Source organism: Erythrolamprus reginae, chromosome 5 (assembly GCF_031021105.1).
Source record: "Erythrolamprus reginae isolate rEryReg1 chromosome 5, rEryReg1.hap1, whole genome shotgun sequence".
NCBI classification, from domain to species: domain Eukaryota; kingdom Metazoa; phylum Chordata; class Lepidosauria; order Squamata; family Dipsadidae; genus Erythrolamprus; species Erythrolamprus reginae.
The window spans coordinates 56,915,377-56,942,371 of NC_091954.1; the positions used below are offsets into that span (position 1 = coordinate 56,915,377).

The 26,995-nt window shown below is 41.9% G+C and overlaps 2 protein-coding genes across 3 annotated transcripts in view; one reads left to right on the forward strand and one right to left on the reverse strand.

Moving 5' to 3' along the window:
• CASP7 (caspase 7) overlaps positions 1-14,683 on the reverse strand; it is a 32,166-nt gene extending 17,483 nt beyond the window's left edge. Inside the window, exons 1-2 of one of the 2 annotated variants that reach the window (XM_070752679.1) lie at positions 14,330-14,683; positions 4,507-4,611 (exon numbers count right to left, since the gene is read on the reverse strand). In XM_070752679.1, the coding sequence (XP_070608780.1) occupies positions 4,507-4,589 (83 nt within the window). In that variant the 5' untranslated portion in view covers positions 4,590-4,611; positions 14,330-14,683. Of the gene's footprint in view, positions 1-4,506; positions 4,640-14,329 lie in introns of both variants that reach the window. The other variant, XM_070752678.1, reaches the window with a different exon arrangement.
• A 6,597-nt stretch (positions 14,684-21,280) lies between these two features.
• NRAP (nebulin related anchoring protein) overlaps positions 21,281-26,995 on the forward strand; it is an 80,066-nt gene continuing 74,351 nt past the window's right edge. The window contains 3 exon segments of the mRNA XM_070752682.1: positions 21,281-21,530; positions 21,852-21,946; positions 26,760-26,847. Of these exon segments, the coding sequence (XP_070608783.1) occupies positions 21,459-21,530; positions 21,852-21,946; positions 26,760-26,847 (255 nt within the window). The 5' untranslated portion in view covers positions 21,281-21,458.

The following is a 26,995-nucleotide window of genomic DNA, read 5'->3' on the forward strand; positions in this document are numbered from 1 at the left end:
GGTTTATTTTGCCCATAAATGTGCCTCCCCCCCCGTTTTTGTGAAAGTTTTTTCAATTTATGGATAGTTTTGCTTGCAAAATGCAGTCTATTTTACTGGAGTTGGTGTGGGAATGGTACCTTGAACATTTCTGAATATAAGAAAAATATAAAGGAACTGAAAAAAATGATTCTTACTGGTTTTTTAACATCAGAAATAAGGCCTCCCTCCCCCCCTCGGCTGCTTGCAACCATTTTCACTTTATATTTACGCAGGCTTCAAATCCAAAATATTTTTAATATCTTAGGCATTCATTTACTCAATTTAACAATGCTGATCATCAAAAAAATATTTGTGGGGGTGGGGAAATTTTTTTTTTTCTGGGCAAAAAAAAAGTCACGTTTAGTCTGTTCGGGTCATATAGACCCGGACCAAAATGATTTTTTTTAGGTACTTGAATTTGGTATTTTTGAAAACTTTTTCAACTGGAAAACTAGTTTGAACATTTATGAACATAATGATATGAAAATTGAACTGGAAAAATTGAGACTTATATTTTTATTTTGATCAAAAAGCCCCTCCCCCCATCCTTTCTGAATTTCGTGTCAATTTCTATTTTTTAAGGCTACAAATCCCTAAGGAATTTTCCCCCAAAAGGTTTGATATACTAAATTGAACATTTCTGAATATAAGAAAAATATAAATGAACTGAAAAAAATGGTTCTTATTGGTTTATTTTTGCCACAAAAAGGACAACCCCCCCGGCCTTGCTGTGTGCCATTATTGTCACTGTTCATACATATTTGTCTAGAAATATTTGGAATATCCTTTTGAAAATCAACCACATTGTAGCCAGATAACTAATTTTATGAAAGAAATCCATTTTACTAAAAAAAAGTATGTAAATTTGAAATTAACAGCATAAATTTTATATAAATTGAAATAACTTTATATGCAAAATAAACCAATATGCATCAATTTTTCCACTTCAATTTTCATATCATTATGTTCAGAAATGTTCAAGCTACAAATCCCACACCAACTTTAGCAAAATTGAATGTATTCTGCTAGCAAAACTATCCATAAAGTGAAGACTATGTCACAGAAACGGGGGGGGGGAGGCACATTTATGTGCAAAATAAACCAATAAGGATTAATTTTCTCAGTTCAATTTTCATATCATTGTGTGCAGAAATGTTCAAGCTACCAATCCCACACCAACTTTAGTAAAATAGAATGGATTTTGCAAGCAAAACTATCCATAAATTGAAAAAACTTTCACAAAAACGGGGGGGGAGGCACATTTATGTGCAAAATAAACCAATAAGGATTAATTTTTTCAGTTCAATTTTCATTCCATTGTGTGCAGAAATGTTCAAACATGTTTCCAGGTGAAAAAAGCTTTCAAAAAGACCAAACATAAGCACTGCAAATGAAGAGTTTTCGGTCCGGGTCAGGGTGACCCGGGAACATAACATTAGGAACTTTTTTCGAACAGAACAGCAGGGTTAAGATTTTTAAATGGCCTTATTGATATTTTTTCATTTTAAAAAAGGACTAATTGTTTAGATTTGAAATATTTTTTAAAAATGAAGGAATAGCTGATTAAAAAAGAACAAAGCAAGGTTTAGTTTTATAATCTGTGCTGAAGTAAGATTTTAACAATGTTTTGGGAAGCGATCTGAAAGGGAAAAGGTAATTTGGAGATCACATAATTGCACAAACAGTCAGCTGTGAGTAACTGCATGTGCACTCAGTTGTGAGCAATGCTAAATTGTGCTCAACGCTGCGGCTCGTAAGTTTTTGCGGGGCCGGCGCAATTTTGCTGCACCTCTGGAGGTAACAATCGCGCATGGAGCTGCAGGTGCGCCTGTGTTTCAGTGAGGTTTTTTTGCTTCCGCGCATGCCGAAACACCGGTGCACCTGCGGATCTGTCCTTGGTTTTGCTACCTCCACAGGTGCAGCAGCAAAATCACGCTGGCCCCGCAAGAACTTATGAGCCACGTCGGTAAGCACAATTTAGCGCTGATTGTGAGTAACTGCTCAGGTGTCAGGATCATGTTTTGATTCTAGCAAAAGGCATCTTTGATTTAAGGAAATGCAAACAGGTATAAAAAAACATGCCCACCTAAGCTTCTAATTACTTTTCCCATTCCTGCTACAAGCCATATCTTGCACAGAGAAACTTGCTTTTGTGAAATGTTCAAATGGAAGAAATCAGGATAGGCTTTCCATTGAATTTTATCTCACTTGAATACATGTTTCTTACTAGAGACAGTCTTATCTGAAAAAGACAAAACACACACTCCACTTTTCTTTTCTTCAGTTCCCTCATCTCTTATGTTGTTAAGCCATGTTTTAGCAATACAAAATGGATGCAACGCCTCACACACTGGACAAATTAGCATGGGACAATCTGTTTTTGTGAAAATATAAAGTAAGCTATAATGAAACAAAAAGCATAATCCTGACAAGAGAGTCACTTAAGCCAACCTTAATATCCTCCAGTTGTGATTGATAGGGTACTTCCCATACCCATGTTAGCTGGAAACTGCAACATCCAACATATTGATGTGGTTGTTATCAGTTGGGAAAGCTGTATTTCACAGTACACATGACCCCAAGGCAGTGAAGGGTTACCAAAATTTTTACTGCCACACTGTGGGTGTGGCCTATGCATTTTCTTTTAACATCTTTCAGTGCAAATTGGGTGCTCTGGAGTGGAGCTCCATTTTCGCTACCCCACTGCATACACCCCCACCCCGTATGGGCAGTAGCCCACCCCTTCCCCAAGGAAACCTTTCACAACATAAAACGCATACCTAGCCTGGTTTGAGGAACAGATTTGAGGTTGCTCAAATGATTGACACATGAAACCCTAGTTTGAAATTCCACTATACTACAGTAAGCCCATCTTAAAAAGTAGGACTTGGATTATCTTATAATAAACACAATAAAAAGGATAAAATAGAAGGATTCATATGCTGTGCCTGCCAAAAAAGTAAAACCATTCTAGTAAAAAAGAAAATTAAAAAAAAAGAAAAAAAGAATTTATATATTGCTTTTTAGAATGAACATTTCTTTCAGGAGAGATTACAAGGCAGTATCGTAAAGTCCTGTTAGAAAGCATATTAAAACACAATCTAAAAACATTGAACAGAAATATGAAACATCATCCTTATTAATAAAACTTTCAAAACAGAATTTATTAGTGACAATTTAAAGTCTATTTCCTTAAATGTCTGAGATGAATGGTTATATAAATTACATATACAGTATAATTGGGGATGATAATAAACATTACTCTCAAAGCAGGGATTTTCATGGAGCCTGCCAAAAAAATCAAGATTATTTTGAATTTTAAATGTTTTATTTCAATGAAGCTTGTTCAGTGTTAAAATGTTTCAAGTTAAAAACAGCTGTTTGAAAGTCGCATATTGAATTTGAAACTTGCAGATGTATAAACTTTCATTTTTATTGCGTACCATTAAGATTGGAATGGAATAATGCAACTAATGGTAGCTAATGGCCTCATTTTAAATACAAAATTTGATTGGGAGCTATTATTTATTTATTCTCAAATTCTAATTGAATACTGCCAGACACATATTAAATGACGAATCCCTGTTTGTTAGTTTTTTCTTCAATCAAGTAGTGATACCTCGTCTTACGAACCCCTCATCATACGAACTTTTCGAGATACGAACCCAAGGTTTAAGATTTTTTTGTCTCTTCTTCCGAACTATTTTCACCTTATGAACCTGCCGCTGCCGCTGGGATGCCTTGCCTCCGGGCTTCCGTTGCCAGCTGAAGTGTCTTTTTTCACACTGGTGGGATTCTCCTGAGACTCCCCTCCATGGGAAAACCCACCTCTGGACTTCTGTTGCCAGCCGAAGTGCCGGTTTTCGCGCTGGTGGAATTCCTCTGCTGGGATTCCCCTGCAGCATCACAAAATCCAGAAGTGGGGTTTCCCATGGAGGGGAGCCTCAAGGGCATCCCTCCAGTGCGAAAACCGGCACTTCGGCTGGCAAGAGGGGTGAATTTAGGGCTTGCACGCATTAATCGCTTTTCCATTGATTCTTATGGGAAACATTATTTCGTCTTATGAACTTTTTATCTTACGAACCTTAAGTTTGTAAGACAAGGCATCACTGTATTTCAGTATCAGAAATAGTAGACTACATTATGAACATATGTGTATGAGTATATTAATGGTAAAATATTAAAACTTTCAAACTATTAAAACTATATCATGTGGATACAGTTTAAAATGTTTTCATAATTGACCAATTGTGGCAAATATTCCCAATTGTTTTAATTTACAAAAAAAGAAGTATTAAAAAAATATGAAAATAATTATCATCAATAGATCAAAATATTCATAACATTACTATGTCACAATATAATAAACATTACTATGTCACAAATAATGTGTTCACATGTAATCTACGGATGAACTGTTATCATAAATTTTGTATACCCATTTTAGAGTAACTAAGATTTCTTATTTCAAAATTATTTTCTTACTTTGTAAAGATGGATAACCGATCAGTTCTTGAAGGTTTTGCATCGACTGCATCAGCATAATTATGTTCAGTATCTTCAGACATCGGACACAGGAATAGGTATCTTCTGCCAATATTTAGATAAGCAACAAACTCTACAATCAATATTCTTACAATTAATATCATTTTAAATATCATGATATATTTATATTTTTTTACAAAAGTGAATCTAAAAGTTAGACATTTGCATTCATGTTTAGGTTGAAATATGTTTTACAAAACTATTGAAATCCAATTTCTTTGTTCCTTATTTATTCTTTAACATTGCTAAATAAATGAAAACAGCACATATACCTAAAGAGAATATACTTGCTCTAAGTTACATTCCATTGAAATGTGTATGCCTTAATTCCAAACCTGCTGCTGTATTCCCAAGAACAGATACAGTTGCTTTAAAGGCAGTGATGGTGAACCTATGGCATGTAAGCCACAGGTGACAAGCAGAGCACTCTACTGGCAATACCAGATACCGCCCAACCAGACTTCACTGCGCATGTAAGTGCCTCCTGTCAGCCGCACCTTCAAGGGAGTGGAATATCTCACTGCACTGGGGAAGGCAACTCCCATAGAGTTGGCCTTCTCTGAGTCCGGTCGACAATGTTGTCTGGCGGGGCCCAGAGGAAGAGCCTTCTCAGTGGTGGCCCCAATCCTCTGGAACCAACTCCCTCCAGAGATCAGAACTGCCCCCACCCTCCTTGCCTTTCGCAAACTCCTAAAAAGCCATCTCTGCCGTCAGGCATGGGGAAATTGATTCCCCCGGGCCATTTCATTTTATGTATGGTTTGTTTAGGATGCATGACTGTTTTTTTTATAATAAGGGTTTTAAACTGTTTTTTAACCATTAGATTTGTACTATGTATTGTTGTTGTAAGCCGCTCCGAGTCTCCGGAGAGGGGCGGCATACAACTCTAATAAATAATAATAATAATAATAATAATGATAATAATAATAATAATTGGGTAGATAGAAACATAGAAACATAGAAGACTGACGGCAGAAAAAGACCTCATGGTCCATCTAGTCTGCCCTTATACTATTTCCTGTATTTTATCTTACAATGGATATATGTTTATCCCAGGCATGTTTAAATTTGGTTACTGTGGATTTACCAACCACGTCTGCTGGAAGTTTGTTCCAAGGATCTACTACTCTTTCAGTAAAATAATATTTTCTCATGTTGCCTTTGATCTTTCCCCCAACTAACTTCAGATTGTGTCCCCTTGTTCTTGTGTTCACTTTCCTATTAACAATACTTTCCTCCTGAACCCTATTTAATTGCAGAAGGCACAGGAGGGAGGAATCCAGGTGGAAGTCAGCACCCAAAGGGGAAAGCAATTGGGAAGATTGGGGAAGGCACAGGAAGGAGGAATCCAGGAGGAAACCAGCACATGCTGAGGAAAGAAATTGTGGAGATCAAGGATCCCCCCGCTTTGTGGTAAAAGGCCTCCCTGAAGCCTCCTGGATCTTCTAGCACCAAAACAGGCAACGTGAGGAGTTGCCCGTACATGCATGGGGGGCGGGGGAGCATGGGGTCACACATGCATGCGTGGGGCCCCCTGCAGTGCAGCACTGCATTGGGAGGGGCAGCACACACACACACACACACATTTTGTTGGGCGCATGTGCACTTTTTTGGCACTCAAGGAAAAAAAAGTTAGCCATCACTGCTTTAAGGTTTGTGGTCAATTGTTATATTTTTGTCTTCATGAGCTTTGAAACATTTTGAGAGATTGAATACAAAGGACTGCACAGCTCTCATAATGTTTAGTATTTTTAAAATGTTAGAGAAATAAATAATTTAAAAATTATTTACAAATGGATGTCCATTCAAACAAACAATAGTGTTATTTTTCTGAATAAACTCTTGTTATATTTTTTCAGTAAGAAAATTTTAAATTCATTTCATATTTAAAAATAATAATATTGAAATTTGCAAGATGCAACCTGATTTAAACATTAATGGTTTACTACAATGCAGGGTGGATAAAAACCAATGTTTTAAAAATAAATAAATAAAACACATCAATTTTTAAAATTTAAATTAATCTTTTTTTATTTTTATAAAATTTATTTTAATAAAATGCTTTTGGAATAAAAATCTATCTAAAAACAATTCTTTATTTAAGATACATTAAGTTTAGTTTATTCTGCATGAAATGGAGCTTAGCTGTGTACCATGAAGCTGTATATTCGGCAATATTTACATTTTTAGTAAACTCATTCAATGAATCCAAGCTTTGCAAACTGAGATAACATGCACTACATTGATGCATTCATATAACAAAGTTCAGGAATATGTACCTTTATCTCATTATTTTGCAAATCTGTAATACCCAGCAATTTATATGTTCGAAAATAAAAATAAATTAAGTACAATGATCCTAGCTAATACGTGGCCCAGCTACTCTACTACGGTACTACTCTAACATTACTGTAAACGTCTTTCACTTTAAGTTCACAATGTACAGCAGTGTTTCCCAACCTTTTTTGAGCCGCGGCACATAGTGGTACCTCGAGATAAGAGTTTAATTCGTTCCGGACCTGGGCTCTTAAGTCGAGCAGCTCTTATCTCGAACGACTTTTCCCCATAGGAATTAATGTAAATAATTTTAATTGGTTCCAGCCCTCAAAAAACTCACAAAGTTAGTCTAAATTATGCAGAAAGACATGTTTTTAATGAAGAAATGTACATGTACATATAAATGAATAATGAAGTTACTTTCACTTAACTTGTAAACTTTCTTAAACTTTTAAATTTACATATGTTCAACTTCTCTGCCACCCAATCCTGTAGGACAGAGGTCCCCAACCCTTTTTGCACCAGGGACCGGCTTTAAGCGATCAAGAGAGGAATGGGTGAATGAATGGACGGAGGGTGGGAAGGAAGGAAGGAAAGAGGGAAGGGACAGGAACAGAGGAAGGAAGCAAGGAAACTTATGAAAGGGGAGAGTAAGAGAGGAATGAGTGAAGGGAGGGAGGGAGGGAAGAAGGTGGGAAGGAGAAAGAAAAGAAGAAATAGAGGAAGGGAAGGTAAAAGAGAGAAAGAAAAAGAGCAAGAAAGAAAGAAAGAAAGGAAGAAAGAAAGAAAGAAAGAAAGAAAGAAAGAAAGGGGGAAGGGACAGGAACAGAGGAAGGAAGCAAGGAAACTTATGAAAGGGGAGAGTAAGAGAGGAATGAGTGAAGGGAGGGAGGGAGGGAAGAAGGTGGGAAGGAGAAAGAAAAGAAGAAATAGAGGAAGGGAAGGTAAAAGAGAGAAAGAAAAAGAGCAAGAAAGAAAGCTGCAAGCACCCCCCCGAGCCCCCCAGGCCGGCTGCAACCTTTTAAAACGCGCGCCGCTTCGCAGCTGTCTCCTGAAGCCGAACGCGGAAGTTAGCGTTTGGCTTCAGGAGACAGCTCCTTGGCGCTTGTATCTCGAATTTGGGCTTGTAAGTAGAACAAAAATATCTCTCCCCTCCCAGCTCTTATCTCGAGTTGCTCTTAAGTAGAGCAGCTCTTATGTCGGGGTTCCACTGTATTCACATTTACAAAATCCTGGGGAACATTGAGCGGGGGCGGGTGTGTGTTTGTAAAAAAAAGTTTGGACAAAAAATATCTCTCTTCCTCCCTTTCGCTCTCTTTTTCTCTCTCCCTCTTTCTCTCTCTCTCCCTTCCCTCCTCTTTCTTTCCCCTCTCTCTCCATCTCTCTGTTTCTCCCTTCCTTCCTCTCTTTTTTGCCCTCCTTCCCTCTCTCTGTCTTTCCCTCACCCTCCTTCCCCCCTCTTTCTCTCTCTCTTGCTGTCTTTCTCTCTTTCTCCCTTCCCCTCTCTCCCTCTCTCTTTCTCTCTTGCTATCTCTCTTTCTATCTCTCTTTTGCTTTCTCTCTTTCTCTCCCCCTCTCTCCCCCTCTCTCTTTCTCTCTCTCTTTTGCTTTCTCTTTCTCTACCCCCTCTCTCTCCTTCTTTCTCTCCTCCCTCTCTCTTTCTCTCTCTCCCTCTCTTGCTATCTTTCTCTCCCCCCTCTCTCCCTCTCTCCTTCTCTCTCCCCCTCTCTTGCTATCTCTTTCTCTCTCTTTCTATCCCCCCCTCTCTTCCTCTCTCTACCTCTCTTGCTATCTCTTTCTCTCCCCCCTCTCTCCCTCTTTCTCTCTCTCCCTCTCTTGCTATATCTTTCTCTCTCTCTTTCTCTCCCCCCACTCTTCCTCTCTCTTTCTCTCTCACTCTCTTGCTTTCTCTTTCTCTCCCCCCCTCTCTCTCTCTTTCTCCCAGTAGCCGTGGGGCGACGGCAGGGTGATCAGCTGTGAAGCGGAGCTCCAGAACGGAGGCACAGACGGCGGTGGCTAGACGCCGTACATTTCTGGCGTTGCGCTGGGCATGGACGTGGGGCTTGAGCCTCCGTCCTGGTCCAGCCAGCAGGCAAGTGCCAGCCACGCAATTCCAGCATTTCCAGTCGCCGCCGTCGGTGCCTCTGTTCCTCTGTTCCGTAGCTCCGCCTCACAGCTGATCACCCTGATGTCGCCCCACGGCTACTGGGAGAAAGAGAGAGGGAGAGGGGGGGAGAGAAAGAGAAAGCAAGAGAGGGGGAGAGAGAGAGGGACCACCCTGCCACCGCCCCACGGCATGGCTCCTGCCCGCTGCCGCCGCCATCACCCTCCCGCTGCGCGCTGCCCTCCCGCTGCCCTCCCACCAAGCCCCAAAGCTCACCTGCTGACAGGGAAGCTCCAGCTGGGCGGGGCGCCGCAGCTGCTGGAAAACTTGGAAGGCACAAAGAAGCAAGCTCAGCTTCCGGTCTCACAACTTTTTTCTCTTCGCAAAAAGTTGCGAGACCAGAAGCTGAGCTTATTTCTTCGCGGCACACCGGTTGGGAAACACTGATGTACAGTATTAGGAAAAATTTCTGTAGTGAGGAGACTATACCATGTGCCTAATGAAGTGTTCTATGATCTATAAATACAATAAAATGCTGACATTTTCCCCTTGGTACAAACAGCCAACTCAGTTAGTTACTCTGCACAATGAAGGCCACTGAAGAGTTTCTTACTGTTAAAAAACAGACATACTTTTTACAAACCTTGGGGCATACTGAAACAATAAGGTGCTTTTGAAAAGGCAAATGGAGACTCTTTATAGGTTTTCCTCTTGAAAACATTCTTATCCAAAAAGGTTTTACATTTCTGACCCAATGATGAGGAATGGAAGGATTTATATTCTTTGCAATTGTTAGCACTCTAAAGGTCAGTCATTGAGACTACTTGGGGTTTACCTAACAAACACCTGAATCAAAGTTCAAATGGGTATGAAACCTTCTTGGGACTATTGAAAAGTCTGTGTTGTAGACCGCCTTCTGCCGCACGAATCCCAGCGACCAGTTAGGTCCCACAGAGTTGGCCTTCTCCAGGTCCCGTCAACTAAACAATGTTGTTTGGCGGGACCCAGGTGAAGAGCCTTTTCTGTGGCGGCCCCGACCCTTTGGAACCAACTCCCCCCGGATATCAGAGTTGCCCCCATCCTCTTAGCCTTTCGCAAGCTCCTTAAAACCCACCTCTGTCGTCAGGCATGGGGGAATTGATACTTTCTCTTCTTCTAGGCTTATAAAATTTATGCATGGTATGCTAGTATGTATGATTGGTTTTTTAAATTGGGGTTTTAAATTAACTTAAATATTAGATTTGTTTACATTGTATTATTATTGCTGTGAGCCGCCCTGAGTCTGCGGAGAGGGGCGGCATACAAATCTGATTAATAAATAATAAATAAATAGATACTGTAGGTGGTGTTGTATCCCTCTCCGTCTGTTGAGAAAGGGCTGTTCAATTTTAATCAAACCAATGGTCCTCTCTATCCAGAATGTGAAATCTGCTGCCTTCAAAAAGTGACCTTTGTCTTTCAAATGTAGATGAACTCCTGAATCTTGTTCTGATGGGTTTGTTCTCCTTTATTGTATAGGTACTTGTTGTTGTTTTGTTTCCACATTCAATAAGTACGTCAGATAGCAAAATTCCCCTTCTGGATAGAGGACAAATAGTTCATACAGAGAGGGAGGCATAGGACTACCTATCTCCTGTCTACAACACAGTCCTTTCAACAGTGTCAAGAAGGTTACACACCCATTTGCATTCTGATTCAGGTTATCTGAGGGTACAGATAAACCCCCAGGTTGCCTCAAAAATTCAGGAGAGCTAATAACCGACTTGACTTTCAGAGTGGTTCAGAAAACAATAGAAATCCTTCCATTCTGTATTGGCAGTTCTGTGTTAACTTCAGAAGAAAAGGATTTAGGGTAGTTATTTCTGACAGTCTCAAAATGGTGTGAACAGTGCGCTCAGGCGGTAGGGAAAGCAAGTAGGATGCTTGGCTGCATAGCTAGAGGTATAACAAGCAGGAAGAGGGAGATTATGATCCCGCTATACTGTATAGAGTGCTGGTGAGACCACATTTGGAATACTGTGTTCCGTTCTGGAGACCTCACCTACAAAAAGATATTGACAAAATTGAACGGGTCCAAAGACGGACTACAGGAATGGTGGAAGGTCTTAAGCATAAAACGTATCAGGAAAGACTTAATAAACTCAATCTGTATAGTCTGGAGGACAGAAGGAAAAGGGGGGGACATGATCGAAACATTTAAATATGTTAAAGGGTTAAATAAGGTCCAGGAGGGAAGTGTTTTTAATAGGAAAGTGAACACAAGAACAAGGGGGCACAATCTGAAGTTAGTTGGGGGAAAGATCAAAAGCAACATGAGAAATTATTATTTTACTGAAAGAGTAGTAGATCCTTGGAATAAACTTCCAGCAGACGTGGTTGGTAAATCCACAGTAACTTAATTTAAACATGCCTGGGATAAACATATATCCATCCTAAGGTAAAATACAGAAAATAGTATCAGGGCAGACTAGATGGACCATGAGGTCTTTTTTCTGCCCTCAGACTTCTATGTTTCTATGTTTCTCCACCATTCAATAAGAACTGAAGAATCTCTATCTAACAAAATGAAATTCAACGTAGAGAAAATTAAAGTCCTACACTTAGGTAAGAACAACCAAAAGTATACATATAAACTGTGTGAAACCAGATTTAATACTGTGAAAGGGATCTTTGAGTCTTAGTGGACAACCAGCTAAATATGAGCGAGCAGTGTACAGTGGCAGCCAAAAAAGGCAATGCAATCCTAAATTGCATTAACAATCAAGATCAAGTGAGATACTAATACCACTTTATAAAGCCTTAGTTGGACCATACCCGGAGTACTGCATCCAGTTTTGGTCACCATACTATAAAAAAGATATTGAGACTATAGAATTATTATTATGATTTTATTATTATTTATTAGATTTGTAGAAGTGCAGAGAAGGGCAACCAGGATGATTAGGAGACTAGAATGGACCATTCTTCATAAGCATATGAAGAATGGTTACAGGAACTGGGTATAGCTAGTCTAATGAAGAGAAGGACCAGGGAAGACATGATAGCAGTGTTCCAATTCTCTGCTACAGAGAAGAGGGGGGGTCAAGCTATTTTCCAAAGCACCTGAAAGCCAGACAAGGAATGGAAACTGATCAAGGAAAGATCCTAGAAATAAGGAGGAACTTTCTGTCAGTGAAAACAATCAACCAATGGAACAGCTTTTGTTTGGAAATTGTGGGAGCTTCATCACTTGAGACTTTGAAGAAGAGATTGGACTGCCATTTGTCAGAAATGATGTAGATTAGAAGATTATGATAAAACAAAAGCCATCCTGACCCCTATAAACTGGTTGGGCAAAGAGCAACGTGTGTGTGTGTGTTTTCTTTTCCTTTCATACAGAAAATCTACTTTTGGTTTCACTGCTTGAACGGGGATGGGGTTGGAATAGATGACCTACAAGGTCCCTACCAACTCTGTTAATCTGTTAATTCTTGGATGAGAATAAAAACTAGAGAGTCCAGTTGCCGTTTGAAAAACACCTTTGGGACAACCATGACTTGGATGATTAAGAATATCCATACAATACGGAGATATCACTAGGGTAACTTCAGGTATTTAAATCAGTGTTTCCCAACCTTGACAACTTGAAGATATCTGGACTTCAATTCCCAGAATTCCCCAGCCAGCATTTGCTGGCTGGGGAATTCTGGGAATTGAAGTCCAAATATTTTCAAGTTGCCAAGGTTGGGAAACACTGTTTTAAATCATTCCAGTCATATCTCCATAAGACAAAAAGTATACTAGACCGGCACAGCTCAACTTGTTTAGAGTTATTCTGCTTCTAGAAGCAGAATCTTGCCTGCCTTTACATTACCGTTATCAATTTGGAAACATAAGAACATAAGAAGAGCCATGGTGAATCAGGCCAAAGCCCATCGAGTCCAGCATTATGTGTCACACAGTGGCCCACCAATTGTCCATGGGGATCTGGAGCAGAAGGAGAAGGCAAGACCCTCCCTTTCCCCTGACCCCCAACAAATGGTACTCGAGGGAATCCTGCCTGCCTCAACCAACATAGAAGCGGCACATGGACATCCATTTCAATAACCACTGATACACTTGGCATCCATGAATCTGTCTAATCCTGCCTTGAAGCCATCAAGGCTGACAGCTGTCCTGACCTCTTCTGGAAGTGAATTCCATAAACCAATGACCCTCTGGGGGAAGAAATATTTCCCTTGATTTGTCCTCACTTTCTTACCTATGAACTTTAGGGAGTGCCCCTTTGTCCTAGTATTGTGTGATAGAGAAAATAATATTTCTCTATCCACCTTTTCTATCCCATGCACGATTTTATACACTTCGAGAAAGGAGAATCTATCCTGAAAACCTCTGCATTATCCCATCTTCTCCTGCAGCATTCTCTGATTTCTTTAACGGGATAGTTGCAACATACTAAAGGGAGCAGAGGCAATTCTCCCAGATCTTTATCTTATGTACTGCCTTGCAGCTATTAAATAAGAGGCAGGGTATTTTGGATTTTGCCACCAGGTGGCTCTGATTAGAAGATTGTGAATAGAAAAAAGCCATCCTGACCCTATAAACTGGCCCGGGCAAAGAGCAACTGGGAGGGGAGGGGAGTTCTTTTCCTTTCATACAGAAAATCTACTTTTGGTTTCACTTCTGTTCCGAAGTTCTTTTTCTTTCTTTTTTTTCCATTTTAACCACCAGAAACCTTGAAAATATATCCTAAGTAATCTCATCAACTGATCTTTATCACCCCTCTCATCAGAAAATAGGCAAGAATGCTTCAGTTAATAAGATATGGAGAAATTATAGAATAGACCCCCCCTTTTTTCCCCGAGCAAGCACCCGTTTTGTTTCCATCAGTTAGAAACGTGCAAGAAGCTGCGATTCAAATAACACACCAACCCACAAAAGTTTCATTTCTTGCAAGAACCCAGATTGTTGTGCAATTCTAATCAGTCGAGTGAATCATGGCTTGGTTAACCAACCACGGGTAAGCTTATCAGATCAATGCAACCATGATAGCATGCTAGAAGAGCTGATCCGAAGAACTAACTGTACAGTACTTTAATCCCCATTTTCCAACTCCAGGGCCAAGCAGAAACTTCCCAGATCACCTTTCTATAGAACAAAGACTGCAAGATTCCATCACTTTTTGGAAGGTTCTTACGACCGATTTCTCAGTCCCGAAATGTTTAACGGAGGATTAAAGCAAAAGGAGGATAGTTTAAGCAGAGTTGGGGTTTTTTTAAAGTTTTGAAAAAGGCCCGTCGTCTACCATGGAGTTTCCGAAATACAGAAAAATCGATCAGGAATCGCGCCTGGGGGGGGGGGGGGAAATGAGGTTCTCTCTTTCTCGAAATAAGCTATACTTGCCTGCGTGAACAGCTGCCCAGTCCTCTCGCTTTGTCTGCTGTCCGCAACGCTACGCCGAAGATAAAAGTGAAATTAAACAGTCAAAAAACTTTGCTCCTGCGGCGGAAGCTGCCGCAGAGAGACTTGAATTTAGCAATCCGCCTTCCTGGTCGGTCTCTGTAGCGCCTCCTTTGGGCTGAGCGTGGAACAAGCTTTTGTTGTTATAATCCGCAACGTCGGCCTATGGATTCGCCCTTTCCTTTCCCTTCGCTCCAGGCAGCTGAATTTCAGTTTTCGTCAGCCGGACTTGTTTACCTTCATGAATACTGTACTGTAAACTGCTTTTTCGCCTAGTCATGGTCTGTTCTGTCATCCTCACATATCTGGAGAGGACCAAGTTAATGAAGGCGACATACTTTAGATAAAGTTTTGAATTAGCAGACAAGGGAGAAAATCTTAATTTCTTCCGAGTGTTATTCCCGCGCTATGGCATGGTCCTCTTAAGGGAAGAAATTAATTAAATCTAAATGTTAAAAGTTACAACGGCATTTAGGGGGAAAAAAGAGCTGTGACTATTTTTCACACTTAGGACCATTACTGAATCCCATGGTCATATGATCAAAATTGGCAATTCACTCATAATTTATAATGGTTGCAGTATCCTGGATCATGTGATTACTTTTTGCGACCACCTGATAAGCAACGTTAAGGGAAAGCTAGTTTCACTTAACAATTGTGTCATTAACTGCAGTTAAATGGCAAGAAGATGTTTTACTTAGCAACAGTAATTTTGGGCTCAATTGCGGTAAGTTGAGGGATAACTCTATTCTTGAAGACAAATAGATATTCAGTAAGGCAACTTGAAAGCCAGTTAATTCTTTCTTTCAGGCCATTCTGAATTCCCCGACCCATCCTGTACTTCAGTGTTCCCAACCTTGGCAACTTGAAGATATTTGGACAACAAGCTCAGAATCAATCCAGACAAGACGGAGTGGCTGTGGATCTTACCTCCCAAGGACAACTCCATCTGTCCGTCCATTACCCTGGGGGGAGAATCACTGACCCCCTCAGAGAAGATTCGCAACTTGGGCGTCCTCCTCGATCCACAGCTCACATTAGAGAAACATCTTTCAGCTGTGGCGAGGGGGACGTTTGCCCAGGTTCGCCTTGTGCACCAGTTGCGACCCTACTTGGACCGGGAGTCACTGCTCATGGTCACTCGTGCCCTCATCACCTCGAGGCTTGACTACTGTAACGCTCTCTACATGGGGCTACCTCTGAAAAATGTTCGGAAACTTCAGATCGTGCAGAATGCAGCTGCGAGAGCAATCATAGGCTTTCCCAAATATGCCCATGTTACACCAACACTCCGCAATCTGCATTGGTTGCCGATCAGTTTCCGGTCACAATTCAAAGTGTTGGTTATGACCTATAAAGCCCTTCATGGCACCGGACCAGATTACCTCAGGGACCGCCTTCTGCTGCACGAATCCCAGCGACCAGTTAGGTCCCACAGAGTGGATCTTCTCCGGGTCCCGTCAACTAAGCAATGTCGCCTGGCGGGACCCAGGGGAAGAGCCTTCTCTGTGGCGGCCCCGGCCCTCTGGAACCAACTCCCCCCAGAGATTAGAACTGCCCCTATAATAACTGAGGCCTTTTACCAGAACATGTGAGTTTAATCAGAACATGCCAACAGGGCAGGTACAGGCTTAAGAAATTACACAAGAGAACACAGACTTATATACAGGACGCCTTCTGAGGCAACTACCAATCACATACAAAGGAGGGTTCCCGCTTTAACAGTAACTATGCCTATGCGGCCAATCAGGACCCTGGAGAGGGATACGCGAGCTCGAATCTGACAGCCGGCTTATTGCTATGCAGACACAGCACTCCTGCCCCTTCGGCTGACACAAACATAATCTTTTAAATACCCAGGTCTGCGACAGATTCTCTCGGAGCGCCGGGGCTCTGTGGGATGTTCAGACCTCTCGATCTCGGCCGGATGGATTGGACTGGGAGCCTGGCCCACTTCTTCTTCCCTGTGACACGCTGAGGGAAAGTTTCCTGAAGATCCTGCGGCTGTGGGTGGGTCCTGAAGACACACCCCCTGGAACTCATTGGCTTCCCGATCTTCCTGCCGATCCTCCCTATTAAGTCTAATCTGATCCAGGTGTCTTTTCCAAATTCGTCCGTCTCTTAGTTCTACCTCGAACGAACGAGGCCCCAGTTCCCTGCAAACTATACCTTTCTCCCAATTCTTATGTCCTGAAAAGGCACGGGCAAATACCGCGTCTCCTACAGACACCTCACGTCTGGCAGCTTCTGGCCACTGTACTGTTCCCGCATACCCTGGGTGCAACCTGTCAAGTATGATTCGCAATTTGCGACCCATTAAAAGCTCTGCTGGTGTCTTCCCCGTGGTTACACATGGGGTGGTATGTTGAGCCATGAGCACATCAGCCAATCTAGCCTTCCAAGAGTTCTGGGGCAGCCGTTTGAGGGACTCTTTAACTGATCTAACTGCCCGTTCCGCCTGGCCATTACTGGCCGGATGCCAAGGCGAGGTCAAGGCATGTCTAATGCCAGCTGTGGCCAAAAAGGATTCAAAGAGGACTGATGTGAACTGCGGGCCGTTATCCGAGACCAGTAGATCCGGGAACCCATGTGTGGCAAATAGGGTCATTAAGGATTCTATGATGGCCTGTGACTGAGTGGACTGCATCTGGGCCACCTCTACCCACTTGGAGTATGCATCCACGGTGATTAAAAATGTTTGCCCCATGAAAGGACCGGCCAAATCTATGTGCAAACGTGTCCAGGGGCTAGCTGGTGGTTCCCATGTTAAAGGTTCCGCTCGTGGGGGTAAAGACCTGCTCTCCTGGCAAACAGCACAGTTAGCCACACATTGCTCCACTTCCTTATCTAATGCTGGCCACCACACGTAATCCCTGGCCAGACCCTTCATTCTAACTATTCCAGGGTGCCCCTTGTGCAGCAGGGACAACACCTGGTTCCTCAGCTTGCTAGGTATAACCACTCTGCCCCCCCTTAATAGAACTCCTTTCTCTACGGAGAACTCCGTGCGACAGCGGAAAAACGGAATGAACTGGTCAGCTGGGGAAGAGTGTGGCCACCCCCTCAAAACCCATTGCCTTACCTGGGCTAGAATGCGGTCTTTTCCTGTCTCCCTAGATACCTCGGGGGCAGCCAGTACAACTGGCCCGTCTGTCAAAGCAAAAACGGAGCTGGCCGGTGCAGGGTCTGTTACTTCTTCATGTACTGGGCACCTGCTGAGTGCGTCTGCATGTGCAATGTGACGACCCGGTTTGTACATTAACGTGTAAGTGTAATTGGCCATGAAGACAATCCAGCGTGTCATACGTGGAGACAAGACAGCTGGGCTCTGGCGGTTACCTGAGAGTAACCCTAGTAAGGGCTGGTGGTCCGTCACTAACTCGAACCTTCTGCCATACAAATACTCGTGGAAACGGCGAACTCCCGCCACTAGGGCCAATGCCTCCTTATCTATTTGGCCATAGTTTCTTTCTGCTGCGGCCAAAGTCCGGGAAAAAAACGCCAAAGGGGCTTCCGAGCCGTTTGGCAATCTGTGGCTGAGGACAGCACCTACTCCGTACCTGGAAGCGTCACAGGTGAGAACTAATGGCAGACTAGGGGAATACTGAGCCAGGACACTATTTGAGGTGAGTATCCCTTTGACCCCTCTGAAAGAAGCTTCCTCCCGCTCCCCCCAGTGCCAAACTGACCGCTTGTCCAGAAGCCTATGCAACGGCTCTGCCACCGAAGCCTTGTGCGGGATAAACACCGCATAAAAATTCAAGAGACCCAGGAAAGCCTGCAGCTCCTCCTTCGACTGGGGTCTGGGGGCATCCCAAATGGCCCTAGTCTTTTCAGGGGTGGGATGGATCCCCTTACCATCCACCCTGAATCCCAGGAAATCAACCTCTGGAACCCCAAAGACACATTTTTTTGATTTGAGCTTCAGTCCCGCTTCTTGGAATTTGAGCAATACCTGCTTAACCCTGCGAAGAAGTTCGTCCTCGGAACTCCCCGAGACCAGCACGTCGTCAAAGTAGGGCACCGTGCCTTCCAGCCCATACAGCAACCGTTCCATCAACCCCTGGAACAACCCCGGTGCAATAGAGACCCCAAATTGCAGCCTGTGGCACCTGAACACCCCCCTATGCGTTATGATCGCCTGGGCTTCTGCTGTCAAGGGGTCTACGGGGAGCTGTTGGTAAGCCTGGGATAAATCAAGCTTGGCAAAGATCTTACCATTACCCAGAGTGTGAAGTAACTGCTGCACCACTGGAAGCGGGTATGAGTGGTGAGCCAGGGCCTTATTTACAGTGCACTTATAATCCCCGCAAAGTCTCAAACCCCCATCCCCTTTGAAAGCGATGACCAGTGGGGTCTCCCAGACAGCCTGGTCAACCGGCTCCAACACCCCTTGTGCAATCAGACGGTCCAATTCGGCATCAACTTTTGGCCGGAGGGGAATGGGCACCCTGCGGGGCTTCAGCCTTATAGCTGGCACTTTGGGATCAAGGCTAAAAGTAATCGGGGTTCCCGTGTAGCAACCCAGCTTGTCATCGAAGACGGAGGGGAATTCCTTAGTAAGCCCTTGAAATACTGATTCCCCCCTCACAGCGTTCACCCCCGCAACAGAAAAACCCAAAGCCTTAAACCAGTCTAAACCCAGGAGGCTGGAGAATGGCCCGTCCACCACCATCAGAGGCAACCTGCCCATGAAAGATTTGAACATGACAGGGAATCTCCCTTCCCCCAACACCGGAATGGGCGCCCCTTGGTAGTCTCGCAGAGTCACAGTACATGGCTGCAACCGACTCCTGCTCAATCCGGGCATGCATTTCTTGATGGTGGCCCAGGAAACCAAGGAATGCGCGGAGCCCGTGTCCACTTGCATGGAGCAATTCACGCCTCCCAAGCGAACTGTCACGGAGATCTTGTCTGAAGAGCCTGAGGTGTTCCTCACGAACGTAGAAGCTGGGCGCGGGCAGCTATAGATGGCATTGCAGTCATCCCTCTTAGTGGAAGAAAATCTTCTCTGCCAACGGGGATTGGAACCTTGGAACTCCCTCTGCTCTCTAGGGGCGGCTGGAGGGGACCTCCGGGAACGGCAGACTCTTGCAATGTGGCCCCTGGCCCCGCAACGCCGGCAAGCCGCTTCTCTAAACGAGCAATTTGACCTATAGTGGTTTCCCCCGCAACCCCTGCAAGGGGACAGAGGGGCCCGGGGGCGGCTGGCAGGAGGCTCACGACCCCTGGAAGCACCCAGCCGGCATACCTCCTCCTCCTCAACTTCGCTGCCGCCCTCCTTTTCTGTAGCGGCTTTCGGGTTTTCTGGCACCGCTGGCACTTTAGCTGTGGCATTCACCGAGCTGTCCATGGCTGCCAGGGATAGCGTGGAAAGCTCAAAAGCACGAGCTTCAGCTAAAGCTGTCTGAAAGGTCAAATCCCGGGTGGCCAGCAAACGGCGTTTAAGGCGGCCATCCCGGACTCCGAACACTAGCCTGTCCAGCAAGTAATCATTTAAGTCTGTAAACTCGCAATATAATGCAGCCCGGCGGAGAGCGGCCACAAACTCATTAATGGATTCACCCTCTGCCTGGTTTCTCTGATAAAAAACGTAGCGCCGGGCACACCGTGATGGGGCAGGGGCATAGTGGTCTTGGAGAGTTGATAGGAAAGTCTCCCAAGGCACATCATGGATAGAGACGGGAGCGAATAAAGCTCTGGCAGTCTCGAACATCTCGGGGCCGCAGAAACCGAGAAAATAAGATCTTTTGCGGTCCCCAGAAATCTCGGTATACCCATTTGAAATTAGAAAGCAGTCGAAGCGGGCAACGTAGGAATCCCAGGTCTCCCCTTGTGGGTTGAAAGGGGGAAAAGTAAGCTGTACAGACATTGTCACTTACTGCAGATACAGATGCTGGATGGAAATGCAGGGCTGAAATCTCGTCGCCAGTATAATAACTGAGGCCTTTTACCAGAACATGTGAGTTTAATCAGAACATGCCAACAGGGCAGGTACAGGCTTAAGAAATTACACAAGAGAACACAGACTTATATACAGGACGCCTTCTGAGGCAACTACCAATCACATACAAAGGAGGGTTCCCGCTTTAACAGTAACTATGCCTATGCGGCCAATCAGGACCCTGGAGAGGGATACGCGAGCTCGAATCTGACAGCCGGCTTATTGCTATGCAGACACAGCAGCCCCCACCCTCCTTGCCTTTCGTAAACAACTTAAAACCCACCTCTGCCGCCAGGCATGGGGGAATTGAGATCCTCTTTCTCCCTAGGCCTTTACAATTCTATGCATGGTATGTATGTATGTATGTATGTTTGGTTTTTATATTAATTGATTTTTAATCATCAATACCAAATTACTATTGTACACTGTTTTATTGTTGCTGTTAGCCGCCCCGAGTCTCTGGAGAGGGGCGGCATACAAATCCAATAAATAAATAAATAAATAAATAAACTCCCAGAATTCCCCAGGCAGCAAATGCTGGCTGGGGAATTCTGGGAGTTGAAGTCCAAATATCTTCAAGTTGCCAAGGTTGGGAAACACTGCTGTACTTTATGAAAAAAAATAGTTATTGTTTCCCCACCACCACCTACATAGGAGAGAGAGCAGGAGAAGAAAGAAAGCTTGGGAATCAATCTCTGTTCTGAAAAATGCTTTGGCCCTTTGTGCTTTCCTTAATAGACTCTTAGTGAATACATAGTAATCTGAAGATGATCTGAAATATATTTAGAAGGCAAACCTGTGACTCTGACAAATGAACATTGAACTCCCTACTTTATAACCAATTAGATCGCCCTCATTTTCATGGGACCATGATGCTTCTCTCTGACTTCACCTCATCTATTTAGAGAAAGGCTTCATTGAATTCTTACATCTCTTTCCCTCTATGAACTCTTAACACAGTTGCCAAAATAACCCCTCTTAGTAAGTGACAGCTTTAAAAACCAGACAACAGCTGAACGCAATTCAGAAGCACAGCACAAACACACTGGAGTATCTATCTCAGGAAGCAAGGCATTTCTGTATATCACTGGACCCGCATAATTTCATTTTTTTATATATAATTTCACTATGAATATTCAGTCTTGTGCCAGGTGTGGCTATGGGGTCTATCCTGCTGAGAAGATTAATTGTATTGACCAGGTTAGTGGTTAATTATTATCTGTTATTATTATAAAGGTTGTCTACATTGAAGAAATGACTTCAGCAATTTTAGTTCAAATAAATAAAGTATACTTATCCTAAAGCATATTAATCAATGGATGACCAAGTTAGAATTGAACATTTGCTAAATCTATTGCACTGCTTTTTAAAAAAAAGATTCTAAAGGAGAAATGGATTTACAACATAACTCAAGTGGGCTTGATCATTAGACTGTCCAGAAAAAATAGTTATAAAATTTTGAACTAGATTCAGAAAATACAAAACAAATAACTTTCACTCTATTTCTATCTGCTTTTCTAGACCTGGCATAAAGCCTGTTTTCACTGTGAGGTTTGCAAGATGATGCTAACTGTAAATAATTTTGTTAGCCACCAAAAGATGCCATATTGTCAAGTGTAAGTATTGTCAAGCATCAATTTTGTTTTATTGTTATTGTTTTATAATATTTTCTAAATTCTGATACTATTGAAAATTTGCTCAGATGATTTTCAGCTATTACTGGTTTAGTCAGACAATAAAGTGTATCTATATTGTGGGATAAACAAAACCTGTTCACAGCATTTAAAATAATAAATACATTATACTGTATTATGCGTCAAAACTGAGTTCTGTTTAAAAGTACAGTTGAAGATATGATAATTTAAAAGATTAAAATAGAAAGAGAAATGCCTGATTAAATTTATATGGGGGGAGTTGTTTCTCAGTAACTGTTTACTTAGTACCAGGCTTCTCTGGTTTCGCCCACCTTCTAATCTCCAGATGTGTTGAGTTACAACTCACAGATTTACCAACCAGCCTGCTCAAAAGATAATGACAAGCATTTTAGTTCAGCAGTATTATAACTGGTAATTAGATTAAAGACCAAAATAGGTGTAGCCTAAAAGATCCAGGTTATATAAAGCATGCAACTTGAAACCCCAAGTTGTGTGCCTCTGTCTGACGTTTCAGACCAGAATGGGACAACTCGCAATGGCAAATTCACATGGTCAACTTGCCATGATTAATTCACCATGGCCAACTCAATCCGATCAACTAGCTGTGGGAGAACTCAACATCGCCAATACACCGTGGGACAACTTGTTGGTTGTTGAAGAGCCTTTTACCTGAAAGTCTTTAATAAAATTAAATAAAAGGGAAAAATAATTCCATACATTTTATTTACTTATTTATTTATTTGTTTGTTTGTTTGTTTTGTCCAATACACAATGATACACAATAATAATAGAGGATATATACGAGTAAAATGTATCAAAGTGAGTATAGAAGAGAAATATAGGAGTAAAATATAACTAGAGAGAATAGCAGAAAATATAAGAGATAAAAGATACAAGAGATTGAAGAGATATAATGGATAGAAGAGAGAAGAGAAAATATATGAGATATAGGAGAGACTATAGGACAGGGGACGGTAGGCACTCTGGTGCACTTATATACGCTCCTTACTGACCTCTTAGGAACCTGGTGAGGTCAACAGTAGATAGCCTAAGGGTAAAGTGTTGGGGGTTAGGGGATGATCCTACGGAGTCTGGTAGTGAGTTCCATGCTTTGACAACTTGATTGCTAAAGTCATATTTTTTACAGTCCAGTTTGGCGCGGTTAATATTAAGCTTGAATCTGTTGTATGCTCTTGTGTTGTTGCGGTTGAAGCTGAAGTAATCATTGACAGGCAGGGAGTTGCAGCATATAATCTTGTGGGCAATACTTAGATCGTGTTTGAGGCGTCGTAGTTCTAAGGTTTCAAGATCCAGGATTGGAAGTCTTGATTTTTAGGGTATTCTGTTTTGAGTGGAGGAGTTTAGGGCTCTTCTGATGAAGTATTTTCGGACATTTTCAATGGTGTTAATGTCTGAGATGTGGTATGGGTTCCAAACAGATGAGCTATATTTGAGGATGGGTCTAGCGAAAGTTTTGTAGGGTCTGGTAATTAGTGTGAGATTGCCAGAGCAAAAGCTGCGTAGGATTAGGTTGACTACACTTAAAGCCTTTTTGGTGATGTTGTTGCAGTAGGCTTTGGCACTTAGATCATTTGATATTAGTAGTTTATATTTGAAGTTCTAATTATTTTTACCGATGTGGAGGACAGAACATTTGCTGGTTGAGATTTGGAGCTGCTAGGTGTTAGACCAATCAGAGGCAGAGTCTAGGTCTTTTTGGAGAATAGCTGTGTTATTGGTGGTGTGGAAGATAATTATATCACCTATGCATAGTTTAGCTTAAATCTAAATGCGATTAAAATAAACTCAACATTAGATTTCTGTTTCTATTTGAATTTGCCCATTTTGTTTTGCAGTGCAGTCCTGTTCTATTTGAATACTCATTGGGCTGTATATCTTAGTCCAGAAAAAATATGTTTCCTATATATTAATATGTTAACTTCTAGTGCTATGGTCTCCATCATAAATCACCTCCAATTCATAGGGATTGTTTAATTTGGAAGCAGTAGAGTGATTCTAAATGACATTAGGAAGTGGACCACCTTGGTGTTAGTCAGCCTGATCTGAGACTTTTCAGTTGGCCAAACCACATTCTCTATCCCTGTTGTAGCTACTAATACCTTCTCTGGGAAGATAACTGCCTAAAGTTACTTGCCGTTAGAGTACAGTTAATGACACATAATAATGCTTGAAAATAATGAAATATTGTGTACATCCTTTTATATGTTTTTAAAATTCAAACCCACTGGTAAATATTTTTGAAAGGCCACATGAATAACTTTCATGTTTCATGTTTAGTCGTGGGTACCTATAATGTGTCATACTACTGTTGCTTTTGTTAGCATTTTTTCACTCTAAAAATCCATAGTTCCAGTGAATATTTTCTGTTCCTTTTTTTAATAAGTTCCAAAGCTGGCACAATTTTGTTTTCCTAACTTTACTTTATTATTGGCCCATATGATCAGCCTTGCACTAAAGGACTCTCAGAGGGAGATTTTTTATTAGCTTAATTTGAGAAAAGACTACTGTAAATGGGATGGGAAAACAAACCAGAAGAATTTAGTCCTAAATCCATTCTCTCTGCACATCAGGCACCATGAGACTAATTGAATTATAAAGCTCATAGGCAGAGATTTAAGGACTTAGTCTTGATAGTAGACTCTTAATACAGACATTAGAAAACCACGGGAAATATATTATTGTAGCTAGCTCCTTGAATGTGACAAAAAACAAGGCAAACTCTCTGATTTAAGAGAGAGGAGAGAATAATCCCCAATTAAAATCCTATGTGTTTTTTCCTCTTTACATTGCAATGGATTGGCAGCTACTTATTTCTCAGTAGGCCAAATAGTTGACATCTGAGAACAGTTATTGTAATAGATCAGCCTGATATCCGGTCCTTGATTTCTGACCTCAACCTTAGCCATAGTGCCATCACGAGAGGACATTTTCCTTGTTGTTTGATGACACACAGAAAAAGGATGTTGGCAAAGTCAGGATATAAAAATAATTCCATAGCCTACAATCAATGCCATCCTCACAAATCAGAACATTATTTAGCAGTGACTCAGAAGAGATGCAATACACACAGGATAGAGACTAGTAGCAGATCTGGTGCATTTTTGTGCTATTTTGGTTTTATGATAACTAAAGGATGTCTGGATTCAATTCAATTCAAATATTTACTGTTACTGCACAACATATGTAAAATGAGATTGGTTGAGCTCCCGCAGTGCCCCTCCCAACCCACAGTGAAGATAGAAAATCCCTAACCCAATAACACATATTAACCAACACCCAGTGTGTTTTCACCTGTGTGCAACACGTTACATGTTACACCAGTGTGAATGTGTTACACATTGTGCCAGCCCTGCAAGTCCATCGTACTACATAGTTATAATGTTATTTCGGATGTGAGGGTGACCTGTCACCACATTCATTGCCAGGGTTGATTTGACTGATCTGGCTAGCTAGGTGGATGTCCCCTTGCCGCCTCACTGCTCCATATGTGTCCTCCCCAAAGCTGCATGCTCTGTGGAAGAGGACGACCTTCCCAGATAGATGAAGTGTACCGATCTTCGGTCAAGGGTATGATGTTTTTTTGCCTTCAGGTATCTGACAGCGCACAGATAAAAACTGTTCTTCAGCCTGTTTATGTGGCTGACTATGCTTCTATATCTTCTTTCTGATGGTAGGAGGGTAAAGAAGTGCTGACCAGGGTGTGAGTCGTCCCTGAGGATTTTCCTCACTCTTCTACTGATGATACTTTAACTCAGTAGCGGGAAAGCCCAATATGTTGATTAAGAGCAGAGACATACAGTGTTGTATTTTTGTAGTAATATCAAATGAGTAATTTCCCTTAAGCTTCATTAAAAGATAAAAAATGAGTTCCTAGATTTTATTCTGCTAGCCATTGCCCATTATAGGGGTTGATGCTCACCTCTGTTTCAAAGCAATTGATCCAGTGCTGCCTGAAGATATTTCCGTGGTCATAGGGCTAGCATGAACCGCCTTCTACCGCACGAATCCCAGTGGCCGATAAGGTCCCACAGAGTTGGCCTTCTCCGGGTCCCATCGACCAAACAATGTCGTTTGGCGGGCCCCAGGGGAAGAGCCTTCTCTGTGGCGGCCCCGGCCCTCTGGAACCAACTCCCCCCAGAGATTAGAACTGCCCCCACCCTCCTTGTCTTTCGCAAATTACTTAAGACCCACCTTTGTCGCCAGGCATGGGGGAGTTAAGTTATCCTTTCCCCCTAGGCTGTTATAAGTTATGCATGGTATGTTTGTGTGTATGTTTGGTTTTTTATAATAAGGGTTTTTTAGTAGTTTTTATTAATTGGATTGTTCATGTTGTTTTACCACTGTTGTTAGCCACCCCAAGTCTGGGGAGAAGGGCAGCATACAAATCCAATAAATAATAATAATAATAATAATAATAATAATAATAATAATATCATGGAGTGCTGTTATGTACCACTTCAGTGGCAAGGTAATAGCCCTCATTACGTTTTGGGACCTACCACATATTTTAAAAAATCAAACATTCAGTGCCTGAAACATAATCATTATATATTTTACATTTATAATTATATATAACAATGTATAAATTATTTCTGAAGTTAAATTATAAACAACAAACCCTCCTCAGTTGGAATTTGTTCATTGAGCAAATAGATATCATGTAATTTTATGAGTATCTCTATTTAAAAGAGTTCTAGTCTTTTAGAGATTATTGAAAATAATTCTCTAAAATTGTGCCTGCTTTCTTTCATAGACATAACCCGAGAAACAATACATTCACAAGTATTTTTGAGACACCACTAAATATGAATGTGAAAAAACAATCTGAAGCAATAAGTGGGGTAAGATGTTCTTTGTATCACATTGTAATGTTAGAATTTTTTTTGGTAACTATAGAAATAACAATTTCACTCCTTTTACTAAAACCTATATTTCTATTTCTCCAAGTTGCTAGCTAACTTAAAAAATGAATTATTATTTTTAGATTGA